Here is a 19,337-nt window from a genome sequence, read left to right on the forward strand (position 1 = left end):
ACCCTTGGGTTGCGTGATTTATTAGAGCCTCTGCAAGATCTAGGCCCATTAATAGCCAGAAATTAGTGTCATGGGACCTAAATTTAGTCCTATCAGCCCTAATAGGTCCTCCCTTTGAACCTCTGCATTCGGTTCCTCTCAAGGTCCTGTCCCTTAAAACGGTCGTTCTAGTGGCTTTAACAACAACCCGGAGGGTAAGTGACATACCGGCCTTATCTGCGGTCCCTCCCTTAACTAAAAACTTAGACGATAGCATTATTTTAAAACCTGACCCTGTTTACTTGCCCAAGGTAGCGTCTCGGTTCCACAGGTCCCTAGAGGTTTTTTCTAATCCCAAAAATAGGGAGGAAGAAAAACTCCACACTTTAGATGTAAAGAGGTATTTGGTTCAGTTCCTAGAATCCAACTAGAGGTGTAGGAAGGAAGGATCTCTGTATGTTTTCAGGGGCCTAGAAAGGTACGCAAGACCTGAAGAAGTACCCTGGCGAGGTGGATAAGAGATGCAATATCGTTGGCCTACTCGTCTTGTGGGAATGTCACCCCGGAGGGTATAAGAGCTCATTCCACAAGCGCAGTGGCAACCTCCTGGGCAGAGAGATAGGAGGTATCAATAGAACAGATCTGTAAGGCTGCCATTTGGTCATCACGATTTACCTTTTTCAAGCACTATTGGATGGACCTAGCCTCTTCTTCTGACCTATACTTTGGGAGAAGTGTTCCACAGGCTGTGGTCCCTCCCTATTTTACAATTCTCTGTAATTCTGTCCGTGGTGCTGTTATGGGAGGAAGGAGAAACGCATAGTTACTTACCGGTAGCGGGGTTCCGCAGAGCCCATGACAGCAACCGTTTATTCCCTCCCGTCACGTGTGGGTGAGCATGCTTTCACTGTGGTGTGATTTTATGTATAAACACAGTCATATCCCCTCTCTCCATGGTGCTGTCATGGGCTCTGAGAAATCCTGTTACTGGTAGGTAACTATGTCTTTTGTTCATTCTGCCTCCCAAAAATCTGTATAGAAAGTGATCAAAAAATATCATGTGCCCAAAAATGGTACCAACAAAAAGTCAATTTGTCCCGCAAAAAACAAGCCCTTACATAACTCTGTGAGCCAAAATATGAAAAAATTATAGCTCTCAAAATATGGTGAAGCAAAAACTATTTTTTTTTTTTTTGCAATAAAAAGCATCTTTTAGTGTCACAGCATTCAAACATAAATACCCGCTATAAGGCCTCTCTCACACGTCCTGATATTTCGGGTACTGGAGATGTCAGTGTCTGTGCCTGTAATACTTGCGGCACTTGTGTGGCATGCATCTGCCGCAGCAGTACCACATGGAAGGGCGCAAGAGAAGAAGCATTATAGCAAGCGCTGTTCCCCGGCGCGGGGTGCTGAAAACGGCTCTCCTCATTCTCCCCTGCTATTCCGGCGATCGGTGCGAGCAGGGGAGAATGATGAGTTATATTTAAGTGATAAAATAGACAGCAGCCGGCAGCTTATGGGACTATTACTCCCATCAGCCTACCCCTGCTGCTGCTAATAACAGTGACCGCAGGAGCGGATGATAGGGTATTCATCAGTCACCACCTGCGCTATAAATAAATAAATGAAAAAAAAAAAACAGTTGGTTCCCCTGTATTTTCTATAACCAGCCAGGCAATACTCACAGCAGGGGCTGCCACCCTTGGCTATTTTTTTTTAATTATATAAATAAATAATGGGAAAAAAAACAAAACGTGACTTCAGTGAGATCCCAGCTAGCGCAGTGAGCGATCACGGTGCTAGCAGGGATCTCACTGCAGCTGAGCCCTGCTGGTAACGGGGCCTGTATGACGTCACCCCCAGGTCACTGATGCTGCGTTCCCAGCAGCTCATTCACCAGTGGTTGTCAGCCTGGACGGTCGCATCTTGGCACCGTCCAGGTTGAAACTAATTATCCCCCAGACGTGGATTACAGCATGGGACAGAACGACAGACAGGTAAGGTATATTGTTCGTTTTTTATTTTAGTTTTATTGCAGGAGAACGAGGGCTTTGGTGGAATAGGAGTTTGGTGATTATAACTGTTTACTTTTAAATAAAGTAAACCTGTTTTGTTTTATTTCTAATAAAAGACTTTTCTGGCTGTGTCTTAATTTACCATGTGACTATAGGATTAGTAATAGTTGTCTTATAGACGCTTTTCCTTTACTAAGCCATCGGCTTGATGTCACCTGACAATACAAAAGTGACATCAACACCACAGATATGAACCCCAAATGCCACCGCTACAGGGCAAGTGGGAAGAGCCGGGCAAAATGCCAGAATTGGCACATCTAATAGATGTGCCTTTTCTGAGCAGTTGCAGGCTGCTATTTTTGGCTAGGGGAGGGTCAATATCCATGGCCCCTTACCAGCCTGAGAATACCAGCCCCCAGCTGTGAGCTTTAGCAAGGCTGGATGTAAAAAAATGGGTGGTACCCCACATCGTTTTTTTTTTAATTATTAGTGAGTTTTGCCTGGCTGGTTATAGAAAATACAGGGGAACTCACGCCGTATTTTTCTTTCATTTATAGCGCAGTCGGCAGCTGGTGAGTACCCCCCCCATCGGCCACTTCTGCTGTCACTGTTGTTGGCAGCAGCAGCAGGGGTAGGCTGATGGGAGCAATAGTCCCATCAGCTGCTGCCTGCTGTCTTTTATCTCTTAAATGTAACTCTCATCATTCACTGCTCGCACCAATCGCAGAACAAGGGAGAATGAGGAGAGCTGTGTTCAGCACCCGGCATTGGGGAACAGCGCTTACTGTAATGCTTCTTCCTCGGCGCCGATGCACGTCACATGGGTGACATCCATGTGTGTTATGCGTATGCATGTGTGTGGGACATTTTGTGGCCCGTGCTGACATTAAAAAATGGACATGTCAGCGTGTCAAGTGCAGACCCATTCACTTGAATAGGCAAATAGGGCTCCGTTTTTCCCGAGTTTCTCCATATTGCTGAGTAGTACTGTACAGCCACATATAGGGTATTACCACGTTCAGTAGAAATTGTGAGACAAATTTTGGTGCCATTTTTATCCGCTTCTTGTGTGAAAATTTAAAATCTTTGGCTAAAACAATTCTTTTTTTTTTTCTTTTGGTAAAAATGTAGTTATTTTGTCTTCACTGCCGAATGGTATAAAATTCTGACACACGCATGGTGTCAATATGATCACTGTACCCCTAGATGAATTCATAGAGAGATGTAGTTCATAAAATGGGGATCACTTATGGTATGGGGGTTCTGCTGTAATGGCACCTCATGGGCTCTCCCAGTGGGTCATGACACCTAAAAACCATAACAGTAAAATCTGGCGCTCCTTGCCTTCTGAGGTTTGCACTGTGCCTGAAAAATATTTCCCGATTACAAGTAGGGTATTGGCATACTCAGGAAAAAATAGACCTCAGTTTGTTGTAAAAAAACTTTAATTGGCGCTGGGGTCAGGGAGTACAGCTTTCTGTGCTATTTTAAACCCTTTCCTGACATGCGCGTACATATACTGCTCTGTGATGATTCGTTCCTGCAAACACCAGTGTATGTATATCGCAGTGATTGCGAGGCCTCACACTGAGTGCCGTGGCGATCATGTGTGGGTGTTAGCTGTATGTGACAGCTGACACCTCGCAGCAATACCCACTGACAGCGGCATAGAGAATCATCAAGCAGGGAAGGGGCTCCCTGCGCGCTCCCATAAGGACAACGTGATGCGATCGCGTTGTCCTGATGATCTCTATAGAGATCCCGACTCCCAAGATGGGGTCCTGCAGGGAAGGTGGCTTTTGAGCACCTGCTGAGAGCAGGCCCTGATATGCCTCCTTCCCTGCCTGTCAGATGACTGATCTGATACAAAATAGTAATGTCCCATCTTGGGACAATGTAATAAAGAAAAAAAAAATATTACAAAGTAAAAATATTTTTAAAATCCCTAAATAAATAAAAAAATAAAAATAAATATTTTACCAATAAATACATTTATTTATGTAAATAATAAAAAAAGTACACATATTTGGTATCGCCGAGTCTTTAATGACCCGCTCTATAAAACTGTCCCACTAGTTAACCACTTCAGAGCACACCATAAAAAAAGGCAAAAAACAATGCTTTATCATACCGCCGAGCAAAAAGTGCAATAAAAAAGACGGATGCAAATAAAAATGGTACCTCTGAAAACGTTGTCTTGTCCCGCAAAAAACAAGCTGCTCAATCAGCAGAAAAATAAAAAGTTATAGCTCTCAGAACAAAATTATGCTAAAATGATTATTTTTTTGTATAAAATAGTTTTTATTGTGTAAAAGTGCCAAACCATAAAAAAACAATAAAAATGAGGTACTGCTGTAATCGTACTGACCTGAAGAATAAAGCTGTCTTGCCAATTTTACCGGTATAAAAAACAAAAACAAAAAGCAATTCTTGAGTTGCTGGTGTTTGTTCATTCTGTCTCCCAAAAAACAGAATAGAAAGCGATCAAAAAATGTTATGTGCCCAAAAATTGTACCAATAAAATGTCTGCTCGTCCCACAAAAAAATAAGCCCTCACATGACTGTCGGCCGAAATATAAAAATATTATAACTCTCAAGATATGGTGATGCAAAAACTAGTTTTTGCAATAAAAACGTTTTTTAGTGTGTGACAGCAGCCAAACATAAAAACCCGATATAAATCTGGTATCACTGTAGTCGCACCGACTCGCAGAATAAAGTCGCCTAATCACTTATACCACATGAGAAATGGCGTAAAAAATAAAACCAATTCTTCACATGCTGTTTGTTTTTTCCTTCTGCCTCCCAAAGATAGCAAGAAGGCTTGGCACACATTTATCCAATGCTCTGTGCTGAGTGCTTACATCGGGGTTTCTGGGTAAATCTCTAAAATACGTGATTCAGACAGAAGTCCCAGCGGAAGATTCCCTATAATGAGGCACTGTGGACGCCCTCTGACCTGTGATCCAGAGGTGTCCGTCCTTTTTAGGATTGCATAAAAGTGCCGTCGGCCACAGTTTTGTGCACTTCTGAAAAGGATACTGCTGAACAGAGGCCAGACGGAGTCCAGAGTAAGGCCGGGGTCACACTTGCAACTGCAATGCGAGAAATTCTCATCAATTCCCGACACTGCCACCGGTGCTCGGGACCGGAGTGTGCGGGCTGCGTGTATTTCTATGCAGCTGAGCGCTCCGGTCCCGAGTGCCGGGTATTGATGCGAGAGACTCGCGTGAGTTTCTCGCATTGCATTTGCAAATGTGACCCTGGCCAAACTCTGCTGCCTCATTATAGTGAATGGATCCCTCAGGGTTTTCATTTGTCACGTCACTCAGAGATTTAGATGGAAACACTGATGTAAGTGCTCAGCGTAGAGCGCCAGATAAATGTGATCCCAAGCGTTATGTAAAATGCTCCCAATAAAAGCTTCAACTAAATCAAAAAAGCAAGTCCCCACTCAGGTATGTTATTTGTTAAAGGAAATATGGGTGGCTTCCATGTTACTGTTAGCACAAAGGCTCTGGAAAAGCTAAATGGCTCCTCGTTCCCTCAAAGAAATTCAGCAAATTCTCTGCTTCCAAATGCTCCCATCCTTTCTGAGCCCCAGTGTGCTTAAAGAACATTTAGCGCCCACATGTTTGGCTTTTCTGTAGTGATGTGAGCCCATCTAATTTACAGGTGGGTGTCTCCAGAAGCACGAGCTGGGCATAATGTACTGGTCACTACAATGGCGGTTTGCCACTTGCTTCTGGAAAACATTCATGGAGTCAAAATCGTCACTACATCTGTATTTAAATTCCTAAAGGGTTATAATTTCCACCTGGGGGGAGGGGTTCTGCTTTTCTAGCACTTAGGGGCTCTTTATATGTAATCCGCAAACTAGTGTTGGAAAATCTGTGCCCCAGTAGGCAAATAGCACTCCGTCCCTCCCGAGTCTCTCCGTATGGCTAAGTAGTACTGTACAGCCACATATGGGGTATTACCACGTTAAGTAGAAATCGTGGGACAAAATCTGTTGCCGTTTTTACCGATTTCCCAGTGTGAAAATGTAAAACTTGGGGTTAACACAATCTTGGTGGTAAAAATGTAAATTATTTTATCTTCACTGCCCAATGGTATTAAAGTTTGTGACACACCTGTAGTGTCAATATAATCACTGCCCCCCTAGATGAATTCATCGAGAGGTTTAATTGGTAAAATTAGGTCACTTATGGGGGGGGTTCTGCTGTTGTGGCACCTCAGGGGCTCTGCCAATGTAACATGGCACACTCCAACAAGTGCAGCAAAATCAACCACATATGGGGTATTGGAAAACTCAGGAGAAATTGCACAATACACGTTTGGGTCCATTTCCTCCTTTTGCCCTTATGCAAATACAAAATTACACAATTTGTAGCTAAAAATTATCTGGGAAAAATGTGATTTTTATCTTTTTTTTTTCATTTTCACAGCTTAACGTTATAAACTTCTGTGAAGCACCTGTGGGTTCAAGGTGCTCAATACACATCTAGATAAGTTCCCTAAGGGGTCTAGTTTCCAAAATGGTGTCATTTGTGGGGGGTTTCCACTGTTTAGGCACATCAGGTGGTCTCCAAACATCACATGGGGTCCGCTAATTATGCAATCAAATTTTTACATTCAAAAAGTGAAATGGCTCTCCTTCACTTTCGAACCCTGCCGTGTGCCCAAACAGTAGATTTTCCCCCACATATGAAGTATCAGCATGCTCACTAGAAATTGCACAACAAAATGTATTGTCCATTTTCTCCTGTTACCCTTGCGAAAGTAAAATTAAAATTAGGTCTAAAGGAAAATTTTTTGTGAAAGAAAAGTAAATGTTTGTTTTTCCTTCCACATTCCAAAAATTCCTGTGAAACACCTGAATGGTTAATTAAACTTCTTAAATTTGATTTTGATTACCTTGAGGTCTGCAGTTTTTAGAATGGTGTCACTTTTGGGGTATTTTCTATCATATAGGCCATTCAAAGTCACTTCAAATGTGAGGTAGTCCTTAACCCCTTTCTGACATCAGACATACTATCCCAGGCCCGTCTGACCGGGGTCTGGATAGTACGTCTAATCAGCGGCGCCCCCGGGGGGAGCTCTGCTGATTGCGGCCTGGTGTCAGCTGATTATCACAGCTGACACCCGCCACTATGTGTCAGGGGCGGTAAAGTACCGCCCCCAGCACATTAGCTCCTGGCACACTGCGATCAACCATGATCGCAGTGTACCGGGGGATTAGGGAAGAATCCCTGAGACCCCCAAAGCAGCGCGATGTGCTGCGCTGCTCTGAGGGCCTCCTTCCCTGCAGGCTCCAAGATAGCCGCGGGGGCCTGCATGGAGGCGACTTCCTCAGTGCCTGCAGAGAACAGACGCAGAGAAAGCCTGCTGCAGGGCCTGTGTCAGGTCGCTGATCTGACACTGCACTGCAAAGTGTCAGATCAGTGATCTGACACTTCAGTGATGTCTCACACTGGGACAAAATAATAAAGTAAAAAAAAAAAAGTAAAAATAATTTATAAAAAAATCCCTAAATAAATAAAAAAAAAAAAATTCCCTAATTCATTTTTTTGGAAATAAAAAATAAATAAATAAAAGTACACATTTAGTATCGCCGCGACCCGCCCTATAAAATGTCCCACTAGTTAACCCCTTTAGTGAACCCCTTAAAAAATAAAAATAAAAAAGCAAAAAAACAATGCTTTATCATCATGCCGCCGAACAAAAAGTGCAGTAAAGCGCGATCAAAAAGACTGATATGAATAACCATGGTACCGCTGAAAACGTCATCTTGTCCCGCAAAAAACGAACTGCCCCACAGTATCATCAGCAAAAAAATAAAAAAAAAGTTACAGCTCGCAGAATAAAGCGATGCAAGAATAATTATTTTTGTATAAAATTCTTTTCATTGCATAAAAGCGCCAAAACATAAAAATAGACCTAAATGAGGTATCGCTGTAATCGTACTGACCTGAAGAATAAAACCGCTTTATGAATTTTACCACATGTGGAACGGTGTAAACGCACCCCCCCCCCAAAAGAAATTCATGAAATGCTGTTTTTTTGCTCATTCTTTGTCCCAAAAATCGGAATAAAAAGTGATCAAAAAAATGTCACATGCCCTAAAATAGTACCAATAAAAACGTCAACTCATCCCGCGAAAAATAAGACCTCACATGACTCGGTGGGTCAAAATATGGAAAAAATATAGCTCTCAAAATGTGGTGACGCAAAAACTATTTTTACAATAAAAAGCGTCTTTTAGCATGTGACAGCTGCCAAGCATAAAATTCCGCTATATATGGTAAATGAAACCCCCCTTTATCACCCCCTTAGGCTGGTTTCACATTAGCGCTTTTTAAGCGCTCGCACGGCCGGGGGTAGCTCCGCCCCCGAGCCGGCTCTGCCCGGCGTGCCCGCCCCTTGCTTGTAGCGCCGCCTCCTAGCGCACAGCGGCGCCTGCGATCGGCGCACCCTATCTTTAGCATAATCCGAAAAGTTTGATTTTGGCGCGCACGGCGCACCGTCAAAAGTGCGCAGCGCAGGTCAAAGCGCAACTAGCGCACGGCCTGCGCACGATCTGTGCACCCTATGCTAAAGATAGGGTGCGCCGAGCGCAGGCGCCGCTGTGCGCTAGGAGGCGGCGCTACAAGCAAGGGGCGGGGGCGGATCTACCCCCGGCCGTGCGTGCGCTTAAAAAGCGCTAATGTGAAACCTGCCTTAGTTAGGGAAAAATAATAAAATAAAAAAATGTATTTATTGCCATTTTCCCATTAGGGTTAGGGTTGCAAGTAAGTTTGGGTTAGGGCTAAAGTTTGGGCTAGGGTTGGGGCTAAAGTTAGGGTTGGGGCAAAATAATAAAATTAAAAAAATGTATTTATTTCCATTTTCCCATTAGGGTTAGGGCTAGGGTTAGGGCTGAGATTAGGGTTAGGGGTGTGTTGGGGTTATGGTTGGAGTTAGAATTGGGGTGTTTCCACTGTTTAGGCCCATCAGGGGCTCTCCAAACACAACATGGTGTCTGATCTCAATTCCATCCAATTCTGCGTTGAAAAAGTCAAACGGTGCTCCTTCCCTTCAGAGCTCTGCCATGCAGCCAAACAGTGGATTGCCCCCCATATATGGGATATCAGCGTACTAAGGACAAATTGCACAATAACATTTGGGGTCCTGTTTCCCTTGGGAAAATAAAAATTGGGGGTGAAAAGATCATTTTTGTGGAAAAAATATGATTTTTTAATTGTACGGCTGTACGTTCTAAACTTCTGTGAAGCCCCAATCTGAATTCCAGTCAATTTTGCATTGAAAAAGTCAAATGGCGCTCCTTCCCTTCTGAGCTCTGCCATGCGCCGAAACAGTGGTTCACCCCCACATATCAGGTATCAGCGTACTCAGGACAAATTGCACAATAAGTGTTGCAGTCCAGTTTCTCCTGTTACCCTTGGTAAAAAAAAAAAAAAATTGGACCTGAAGTAATTTTTTGTGAAAAAAAGTTAATGTTCATTTTTTTTTTTTTAAGCATTCAAAAAATTCCTGTGAAGCACCTGATGGGTTAATAAACTTCTTGAATGTGGTTTTGAGCACCTTGAGGGGTGCAGTTTTTAGAATGGTGTCATTTTTTGGTATTTTCTATCATATAGACCCCTCAAAGTGACTTCAAATGTGATGTGGTCCCTAAAAGAAAATGGTGTTGTAAAAATGAGAAATTGCTGGTCAACTTTTAACCCTTATAACTTCCTAAAGAAAAAATAACTTTTGGTTCCAAAATTGTGCTGATGTAAAGTAGACATGTGGGAAATGATACTTATTAAGTTTTTTGTGTGCCATATCTCTGTGATTTGAGGGCATAAAAGTTCAAAGTTGGAAAATTGCGAAATTTTCGCCAAATTTCCGTTTTTTTTTTTTTTCCACAAATAAACGCAAGTTATATGAATGAAATTTTACCACTAACATAAAGTACAATATGTCACAAGAAAACAATGTCAGAATCACCGGGATCCATGGAAGGGTTCCAGAGTTATTACCTCATAAAGGGACAGTGGTCACAATTGTAAAAAATTGGCCCGGTCATGAACGTGCAAACCACCCTTGGGGGTAAAGAGGTTAAAAAAATTGATTTGCAAATTTTGTTGTAAAAATGAGATATCGATGGTCAAATTTTATCCCTTATAACTTCCTAACCAAAAAAATATTATATTTCAAAAATTTTGCTCACGTAAAGTAGACATGTGGGAAATGTTATTTATTAACTATTTTGTGCGTTATAACTCTCTGATTTAGGGGGAATAAAAATTAAGTTTGAAAATTTCAAAATTTTCATCAAATCTTTTCACAAATAAACTCAAGTCATATGAAAGAAATTTTACCATTATCATTAAGTACAATATGTCACAAGAAAACAATCTCAGAATCACCAGGATCCATGGAAGCTCCAGAGTTATTACCTCATAAAGGGACAGTGGTCAGAATTGTGAAAATTGGCCCGGTCAGGAAGGTGAAAACAGGCATCGGGGCGAAGAGGTTAAACTTAAACACATTTTTTGTGAGATCAGTCTGTCATCATTCATTTGAATGTGTAGCAGATATTATTGCAATCCATCCTTTAAGTCATAATGATCTGATCAAGTTCTTTCCAAACCTACCTAAAAAATATTGTAGACATTTGTAAATATCACAAACCTCAGAGCTTATTAATATTGTACCATAAAATACAACCATACACATTACATGAAAGTTGGCTGATTTCGATGGAGACGTGACTGTCTTCCGGACAGACGTTTGGCCAAGAGGCAGCTTATATATGGCTAATTAAAGACCTTGCTCCCCATATCTCAACTCAAATGTTTTTTTGCTCAAGACCAATATTAATCAGTCAAAACAGGTATTGGATGCATTGACTAAAATAAATCGTTGTCTTATGGTGTGTAATCCTTAAAATGAGTAATTAGACATTTCTACTTTAAATTTATCAAAAAACCTACTGTCGTCTTGGGAAAAAGTAGCAGACATTGCTTGCCAGCTTGAAAGACTAAAAACTCTTGACCTCAGGTATGACCTAAGGAATTTTCCAACCTTCTCCAACCAAAACTTGTGCTGCATGTTGCGGTTTAGGTAGTGTAGTAAAACTGATGTTAATTCAGAAGCTTTGGTTTTCCATGGACATAAGATCAGTTCTACTAGTGTAGGAAAATGCATGTAATCATAGGACTCCCCTATTATAGGTTTCTGGAGTGGTCATTGCTTCCTTAGGCACCTACACAAAATTGTCTTGTGTAGTAAGTGTGATCTGTGGCAACCAGGATAGCTGTACTTTGGAAGTTTCATGTGAGTCTGTAAAAATATGCCAATTACAGTTCCAAGTGAATGCATTTTGCTCATTTGCAGGTAATGTTGACATTTAATAATTACTTCAGACATAGAACAAAAAGGCTAATGTTCCCTAGTAAGGCTGTGTAAATATTTACTAACAACACATTTTAATAAAGCAGTTGTCCAGACTTGCATATTTATCACCTATCTGTGGGACAGGTCATCAATATGGATAGACGTCATCAGCACCATACATTTCCTATTTATTTGAGTGCGAGATAAAGTGCAAGATCCCCAAGCAATCCATTCATGGTGATCGATTCCGTGGATCTTTCATTAATATGTAAGCCCCATACAACTCTTTTAAAACACCACTCGGGCATATTTTTTTTACTTTACCAATGGAGTGGTGCCACTAATCACTAGTTCCCTGCACCTAGCATCATACTTTCCTTCCGCGGTCTTCATCTGTTTCAGTGCCAGTTCAGTCTTCTTCTGCAGGTTGTGATCTGCTGGATTGCTCCAGTGATTGCTGGGTGAGCACAACTAAATGTAAGTCTGAGATGCAGAGCAAGACTTTCATAGACTTTGGGAGCTCGTGACCGTTACTTCTGACTTCTGGTCATTCAGAAGTTACAGTCACAAGATTGCGTCATGGAACTAAGAAGAGCAGACTACTCCAGCTGGTCAGTATAATAGGGCCAGGGAACTTAAATTAGTGGCACCAATCAAGGGCTGAAATAAAACAATAAACAGAACACTGAAGTGGTGCTTAAAGCTTGGTTAGGATACAGGATGCAAATTTTTCATTGCCTGGTTACGCTTACACTTAACGGATACACTGTTAATTTACCATTCAAGCAGCAAATATTTTAGCAAATCTCATTGATGCGCTGTGTAGAATAAACTGTGATAATTGATCTGCAGTATGTGTTTTAACTCCTTCTTAACAAAGCTCACAGTCAATCCAGGCATGCTGGACCGTGGAATAACAATATCTTAGCTCAGCCCTCAATAGCATTTATGAACCATTTATGTAGAAATCATTTCTTGCACATGTAAAAGGCATTAAAGTTAGGCTTAGCCAACATTTATTTCTAGGCATCTGTTAGGTGCTCTTGTGACTATTTGTACTTGTCATAAAAGCATTGCATCAATCCTTTTCTTCAAAAATAAAGTGATCAAACCTTGAATAACTGAATAAATATGAAGAAGCCTTTACTATTCTTCTTTTTTCTTAACAGTGAGAACAAACTTTCTCTTCCATCAAATCCATCTTCATTAGCAAGTTCTTTTGGAAAATTGACTACCCTTTCCCTTAACCGGACAGGAGTAACATGGAATGAGGTAATCTTCTTTAGAAAGGGGTACCCTTTTCATAGCACATGGTTCCTTTACTACTCTTAGTGTCCGTATGTCCCTCCTTAACACTGATGACACTGCTGATGCTTCAAAACATGTTTAGGAGAGTGGGATACTAGTGGAGCACTGTTGTGTTTTATTGTAATTTTATGATTGCCAGATGAATAACAAAAGTTTTGAGTCTGGAAATCAAAATGGCTTATATTAATATAGTATTCTACCACATGTAAACGCTTTCAAGTTGTTTTTTTTTTCCCAGGTGCATCATTGGGGGACACAATAACCATAGGTTAAGTCTGCAGCCACCTGGGGGCTGATCCTAATAATACACCTTAAGAAAAAAAGACTTCTTCCCAACCTCCCTTGCCTAGCAAACCAAGCTACTCTGTTCAGCTTATCACGTAGGAGGCAGATACAGATCTGTGCCTCAGACCTGTTTTTACCTATGGTTTTTTTTTTTTTTTTTTTTTAGAGTACTCTGTTTCACTCCACTAAGTGATGAGAGGAACAGCCTGTAGTGGTCTGTCTATATCCTCTGTCAGCAATCAATCCTTTGCCTTTTTGACTCCTGACCAATTGTCATCCAGAGCGCAGCACATTGTGTTGATTAGAAGATGAATTCAGAATTCTCAGGACCACAGTGTCAAGCCTCTATGGGACAGTTGAGTATGTCCCTTGCTTTGGTCCTGCATTTTGCTGTCTTCCCTTTGGCTGCTCCTTCAATGTCTTTCTCACAGGCTTTCAGTGGCCTCTTAGTGATATAGCAGCAAGTCCAATTATTTCCTTTTGCCCTTCTCCTTCTATTGCGTCCATTCCAGCGTCTCCTAGCCATTCTATCCTGCCAGCTGGTGGTCTCTGTGGTATGTGGGCTACAATGCTTCTGTTCTGGTCACCCTATTGCGACACGCAGTACCTCCAGTGTGGCTGTGACTAATTTACTTCCTGGCTTTGTTATGGCCTAGTCGTCTTCCGTGAGGCCACACCACCTCTCTGGCCAAACAGAATTGCACTACTTACCTTTTGGGTAGGCTTAACTCCTTCCTCTTTTCCTGGGCACCACAGTCTTCTTAGTCTTTTTGAGAATGGTGCTCCAACGGACATTGCTGATGGCACCACTCTCTCTGTTTCCTGGCACCACCTATCTCTTCTGTCTCACTTATTTCTCTGCGTCCTCTGTTTCTCATATCTCTAAAGTACCCTACAGATAGATTCTTTGGCAGGTCTGTCTTAAAGGTGGCAGGCTCTGCCCTCTGCCCAGCATTCGCCGCCACTTGGGTTGCCAAAGCGTTTACCAGCACTGGTGAGGACTTATTTCAGAAGCATTCAGTGCTGTATTTGTGGACGTGACTAACCAGATCACTCACATGGGCAAGTATCTTTGCTAGGTTTCTTTGGATGCTACTGAGTGCTCAGCTCAAACTGCGAGCAATATGGTGGCTATTCACCGTATTCTGTGGCTCAAGACTCAACCTTTTTTTCCAAGAAATCTTTTACAAGCCTTCTGTTTCGGGGCCAAATTAGACAAGATTATTGTAGACTACATCAGTGGCAAGAGATCTTTGCTCCCGCATTCCAGACCAGTTGTGAGTTTGGTAAATGCGGAACTCATCAATTTCATTAATCTCTTCGGTAGGTAGCCGTAATCACCAAGATAGATACCCAGCTCCCTAGGGAAGGAAGAGAGAACGTCTTTCAAGCTAACCCCATCCTAGTGAGTATGGGGTCCAAAAGACAAGGCCTCTTGGTTCAGAAGCAATAGTATTGACAGACATCCAAATCTGGGGACTTCCCTTGGATGGGCATCCATCCCTTTCTCTTACAGAACGAATAGTTTTCTGCTGTTGACGACTTCTTTTGCACAGATGTCTTCTCACTTTGTACCAGTGGGGTCATGATTATACCTTACCTGGATGGCATCTTCAAGGCTCTTTCACGCTTGGGAAACCTAGAAAGCCATCTCTTTGGGATAGCCTGTCTCGCTTCAGGTGGATCTTCATCAAGATGAAGTCCTCTCTGATAGTGGGAAAATGTGTGTTTGTTTTCTGGGGATGCTGTTTTGATAAGAAAGAGATTCTCTTGCTGAAAACAAGATACCTGCTCTTCAGTACAGCATCTGTTCTATGAGATGGCCATCAAGAAAACTCCGCTTCTGCATGAGTAGCACAGTCAAGATGGTATTCGCCTTCATGTCAATTCTGTTTGCTCAGTATAATTCCAGACCTTTGCGGTGAGCCCTTTTATCATATTGTGACTGTCTCCTTAGATCAGCTGGTCCTTTTGTCGCTTAACGTCCACCAGTCTCTCAGCCAGTGGTTGTACTCACTTTTCTTGTACAAGGACTGCTTCCCATTTGTTGGCAAATTCTAATGATGGAAGCTAGTCTCCTCGGCTGGGGAGCGGTTTTTCAACAGTTTTTAGTTCTAGGCTGTTGGAAGATGCAATAGAGACTTCTTCCCATCAATGAGGTATAGAGCTGAGGGCCATCCACCTGTCTTTTCTGCAGCGGTTTCTTTAATGTCTGGCTGTCCGAATCCCATTCAAGAATGCCACCACAGAGGCATGCATCAACCATCATGACAAAGCTGATCTGCCATGGCAGAGGTTTCAAGGGTTTTTTGTTTGGGCAGAATGCAAAGTTCTGTCAGTGTAAATGATCCACAAGTGGTCAATTAACCCATGGACTTTTTAAGCCGAAAGGGGCTATTCAAAGGAAAAATAATTTTTATCCAGAGGCCAGATTTCTCATCGGTGAGGAACTCTAGATGTCATTCTCGTTGTACCACAAGATTCCAAGGTTTGTGGCCAGGTCTCAAGACGCTCTGGGTGTTGCTTTTGATGCCCTGGCAATTCCTTGGTCACAGATCTCCCTCTGTTACCTGTTTTCATCACTGTCTCTCCTTCCAAGGTAACTCAGGAAGTTCAAGACAAAGGGTGTTCTTATAAACTTGATTGCTTCAGACTGGCACCAAAGATTCTGGTGCGCTGAAGTGGTCAACCTCCTTGCAGATGCCCAATGGAGCTTCTTGGACTATCCAAATCTTCTTTCCCAAGGTCCCATCTTCATTCAGAATTCATGGTCTTTTCTTCATAAAAAAAGTTTGTCTTTCAACATAATGACAGTACTGTCCTTCCTTCCTTCCTTCATTCTTGCGCCCTCTCATCACTTGGAGAAATCTTTGCACAAGGTTGATGTTGTCAGTCAGGGCTTCACGGTCACTGCTCCATTCAAATGCTTTTTAATCCCAAAGGGTGCTCAGAAGTTTGGCCGCCTCTAAGGCAACCATTGCTTGCTGAATTCGATCTACCACTGTGAAAGTATATCAGGCTAAGGCCAGAATGCTTCTATTCAGTGTTACGGCTCACTCTACCTGGATGGTGTGAGCTTCCTGGTTTGTATACCACCGTGCATTTGCTCTGCAACTCTGTACGGCCGCTACTTGGTCATTTATCCATACCACCTTCTAGGTTTTACAGAGTAATTTGCGTCGATGGATTCAAATCCTGGTAGAAAGATGCTGAAATAGGCAGTCATTCAGATGATGGCCTGAGTAATTACTTTTCTTTCTGTTGCAACCTTGTTATTCCCCATCCCAGGTATTGCTGTGTGACATCCCGTGAAAATGGAGGTGATTTAAACGTCAAATTTTTTTTTTTTTAGATTTTAAAGCATTTTTTATTTTCATTTTTGTTATTTTTGAGGCCCCTAAGGGCATTTGAACTTGCGATCGTTTGATCGCTTATACTGCAATACCAGGGGATTTCTGTATATAGAGAAATTGTTGTTCTACCATAGAACTCTGCCTGTGCTTCAACTTCACAAAAGAATCAAGATGGCAGATACACGGACCTTTAGCGTGGAGTTTCTACACAATGTCAAATGATTGCTAGCAGTGTTAGAATTTTTAGGAACAAACCTCTTTCATAATGAGAATGGTAACACCAAGTGGTTGCTGTATTCATAAATATTCAGGAGGAATAATGGGTGAATAGGTGTACCCCAGAATTATTTCATATGAAATTCAAGTATTTACTAAAGCAGTCATTTTAGGAACTCTGATTGTTTTTTTTTTTTTGTTTTAGATTTAAATATGTATTTTAAATCTTTGCTTAGTTCATGCAGCTTATGAACATTTTCATCCTGTAATTGAAGTCAGTCTTTTTGTTTTTGAAAGGTTTTACAGTGTGCTGTTATGTGGCCTGCTCTTGAAGAGCTACATCTGTCTTCAAACAACATCACTTTTTTAGAAAGGTAAAGTCTTTATTTGAATGTATTGTGGAAATTCACAAGAATGCATGAGTTCACACTATAATCCTTCCTTTGGGGTGTTTGTGCTGCAGAATATTATTATGGCTTCCAATTGGTTAGGTTGATCACAATGTTATTTTGTGTGAAAAGGTTAGGTTATTCTAAAAATCACAATACGATCTTACTATAATGTATACATTAGAGTTAATGCAAAATTATTTGCACATCCTATTCCGTTGGACACCCGATACATGGGACAGAGTACTGCCTCTTACCTTCTAACCTTCTGTGTAGTTCTAGCTCATGGAGGATTATGTGGTTTCTCTTATCTGGCATTTTATCAGCTTAGCTAAGCTCTGGGATGTATCTAGAATTGAGCTTTTACTTGAGAGATAATGTCTCAGAAAGGGGTTATCCTTTTTCATCACAATCGAATGCTCTTGCAGTGTGCTGGTATCTAAGAATAGGGCTATATATAGAGGGACCTGAGAGGAAAGATATATTGCAACATTGGACTACATGTAGAGAGGCTAAGAGGATATACACTGTGTTCCAAATTATTATGCAAAAAGAGTTTAGGAGTGATAAGGTTAGAATTTTTTTGTTTGTCATTTAAACTCATTGATGGTGATGTGTGTCAGGGCTCTTTATATCACTGAAAGCAATTGCAGATACCTATGCAAATTAGTTTGGCAGGTGTGTCCAAATAAAGGCAAGACTACTTAAGAAGGCTGTTCCACATTATTAAGCAGCCTACATTTTTTGCCAAAATGGGAAAGAAAAAGGATGTGTCGGCTGCTGAGAAGCAACAAATTGTGGAGTATTTAGGTCAAGTCATGACTACAATCAACATTGCCAAGACACTTCATTGTGATCATCGCACAATCAAGAAGTATGTAGCTGATTCCCAGCACACACGTGTGCGTGCTGATAAGGAAAAATTGAGGACTCTTTCCAACAGGCAATTGCGTCAGGTTAAAAGAGCAGCTGCAAAAATACCTTGTCATAGCAGCAGACAAGTTTTTGAAGCTGCTGGTGCCTCCAACGTCCCCCGAACAACAAGATGCAGGGTCCTTCAGAGGTTTGCAGCTGTGCGTAAGCCATCCTGTCGACCACCTCTATCCACTGCACACAAGCAGAAACGGCTCCAGTGGGCCAAACGATACATGAAGACGGACTTCCACACTGTTTTGTTCACCGATGAGTGCTGTGCAACGCTCGGTGGTCCAGATGGATGGAGTGGAGGATGGCTGGTTGATGGACACCCCATGAAAACACGGCTAAGGCGCCAACAAGGAGGAGGTGGAGTAATGTTTTGGGCTGGAATCATGGGGAGAGAGATTGTCGGCCCCATTAGGATCCCTGAAGTGGTAAAGATGAACTCCATAATCTATGTGGAGTTTCTAAAACAGCACTTCCTGCCATGGTTCAAGAGGAAGAACCGTGCTTTCCGCAGCAAGATCATTTTCATGCATGATAATGCACCGTCTCATGCTGCAAATAACACATCTGCATCTCTGGCTGCTATGGGAGGACAAACTTATGGTGTGGCTACCATCTTCCCCTGACCTCAACCCCATTGAGAACCTCTGGAGCATCATCAAAAGGAGTGTCTATGATGACAGGAGGCAGTTCACATCTAAGCAACAGCTCTGGGAGGGTATTCTGTCCACATGCAAAACAATTGAAGCCCAAACCATCCAAAAACTGACAAATTCAATTGACGAGAGAGTTCAGAAGCTTCTTTCGAACAAGGGGTCCTAAGTGCAAATGTAACATTACCTAGAATAAAGTTTTGACTTGAAAACTGTTTGATTTCATTTTGTAATAAGCTGATAATGCTTATAATTTCACAATTGACCATTTTTTTGTTCAAAATAAAAGTAAAAAGGTTGAAAACTCTGCTGTGCATAATAATTTGGAACATGCATTTTGAGTATTTCTTATTTTTAAAAATATACTGTTTTCATAGGCAGTTTGTTCAAAAACATTGCAATTATACTAGAATAGTAGATGACTGGAAAATAACGACTGCAATTCATATAGGTAATTTAGAGAAAATATGAGGAAATATTATTTGCATAATAATTTGGAACACAGTGTACTGTACAAGATGGTTGTTTACAGGGATCTGAGAGTAGAGAGATACTGTAGTATGGGTCTGAGGCCAGTGATTTGAAACTGTAAATGCCACGCTATTGATGCATATAACAGAAAATTATCTTCTGCCATATGCATCAACATAGCACTTCCAGAGTCTTTTTTTCCTGATGCAACCTTTCTGACAATTTTTCCATCACTTTTGCTATAATTTAACCTTAATTTTGCAAGTGTTTATTTTATTATTTAACTAAGATCTACCTAGCTAATGATAATGTCTGTAAAGCACTGCGGAATTTAATAGATATGTAAGTACAATAAAT

General features: G+C 41.6%; 1 protein-coding gene across 5 annotated transcripts in view; it reads left to right on the plus strand.

Moving 5' to 3' along the window:
- The window catches only part of TBCE (tubulin folding cofactor E), a 133,614-nt gene that overhangs the window by 31,226 nt on the left and 83,051 nt on the right, over positions 1-19,337 (plus strand). For all 5 annotated transcript variants that reach the window (XR_012226898.1, XM_073560140.1, XM_073560143.1 and 2 more), the window contains 3 exons: positions 10,946-11,045; positions 12,551-12,653; positions 16,841-16,917. Coding sequence is in view for 4 of the 5 variants with exons in the window: in XM_073560140.1 (XP_073416241.1) it covers positions 10,946-11,045; positions 12,551-12,653; positions 16,841-16,917 (280 nt within the window). In the remaining variant the exon portion in view is untranslated. The remainder of the gene's footprint in view (positions 1-10,945; positions 11,046-12,550; positions 12,654-16,840; positions 16,918-19,337) is intronic.

The sequence above is a fragment of the Dendrobates tinctorius genome, unplaced genomic scaffold (assembly GCF_039654945.1).
Source record: "Dendrobates tinctorius isolate UK_male_01 unplaced genomic scaffold, ASM3965494v1 ptg000293l, whole genome shotgun sequence".
In the NCBI taxonomy this organism is placed as follows: Eukaryota; Metazoa; Chordata; class Amphibia; order Anura; family Dendrobatidae; genus Dendrobates; species Dendrobates tinctorius.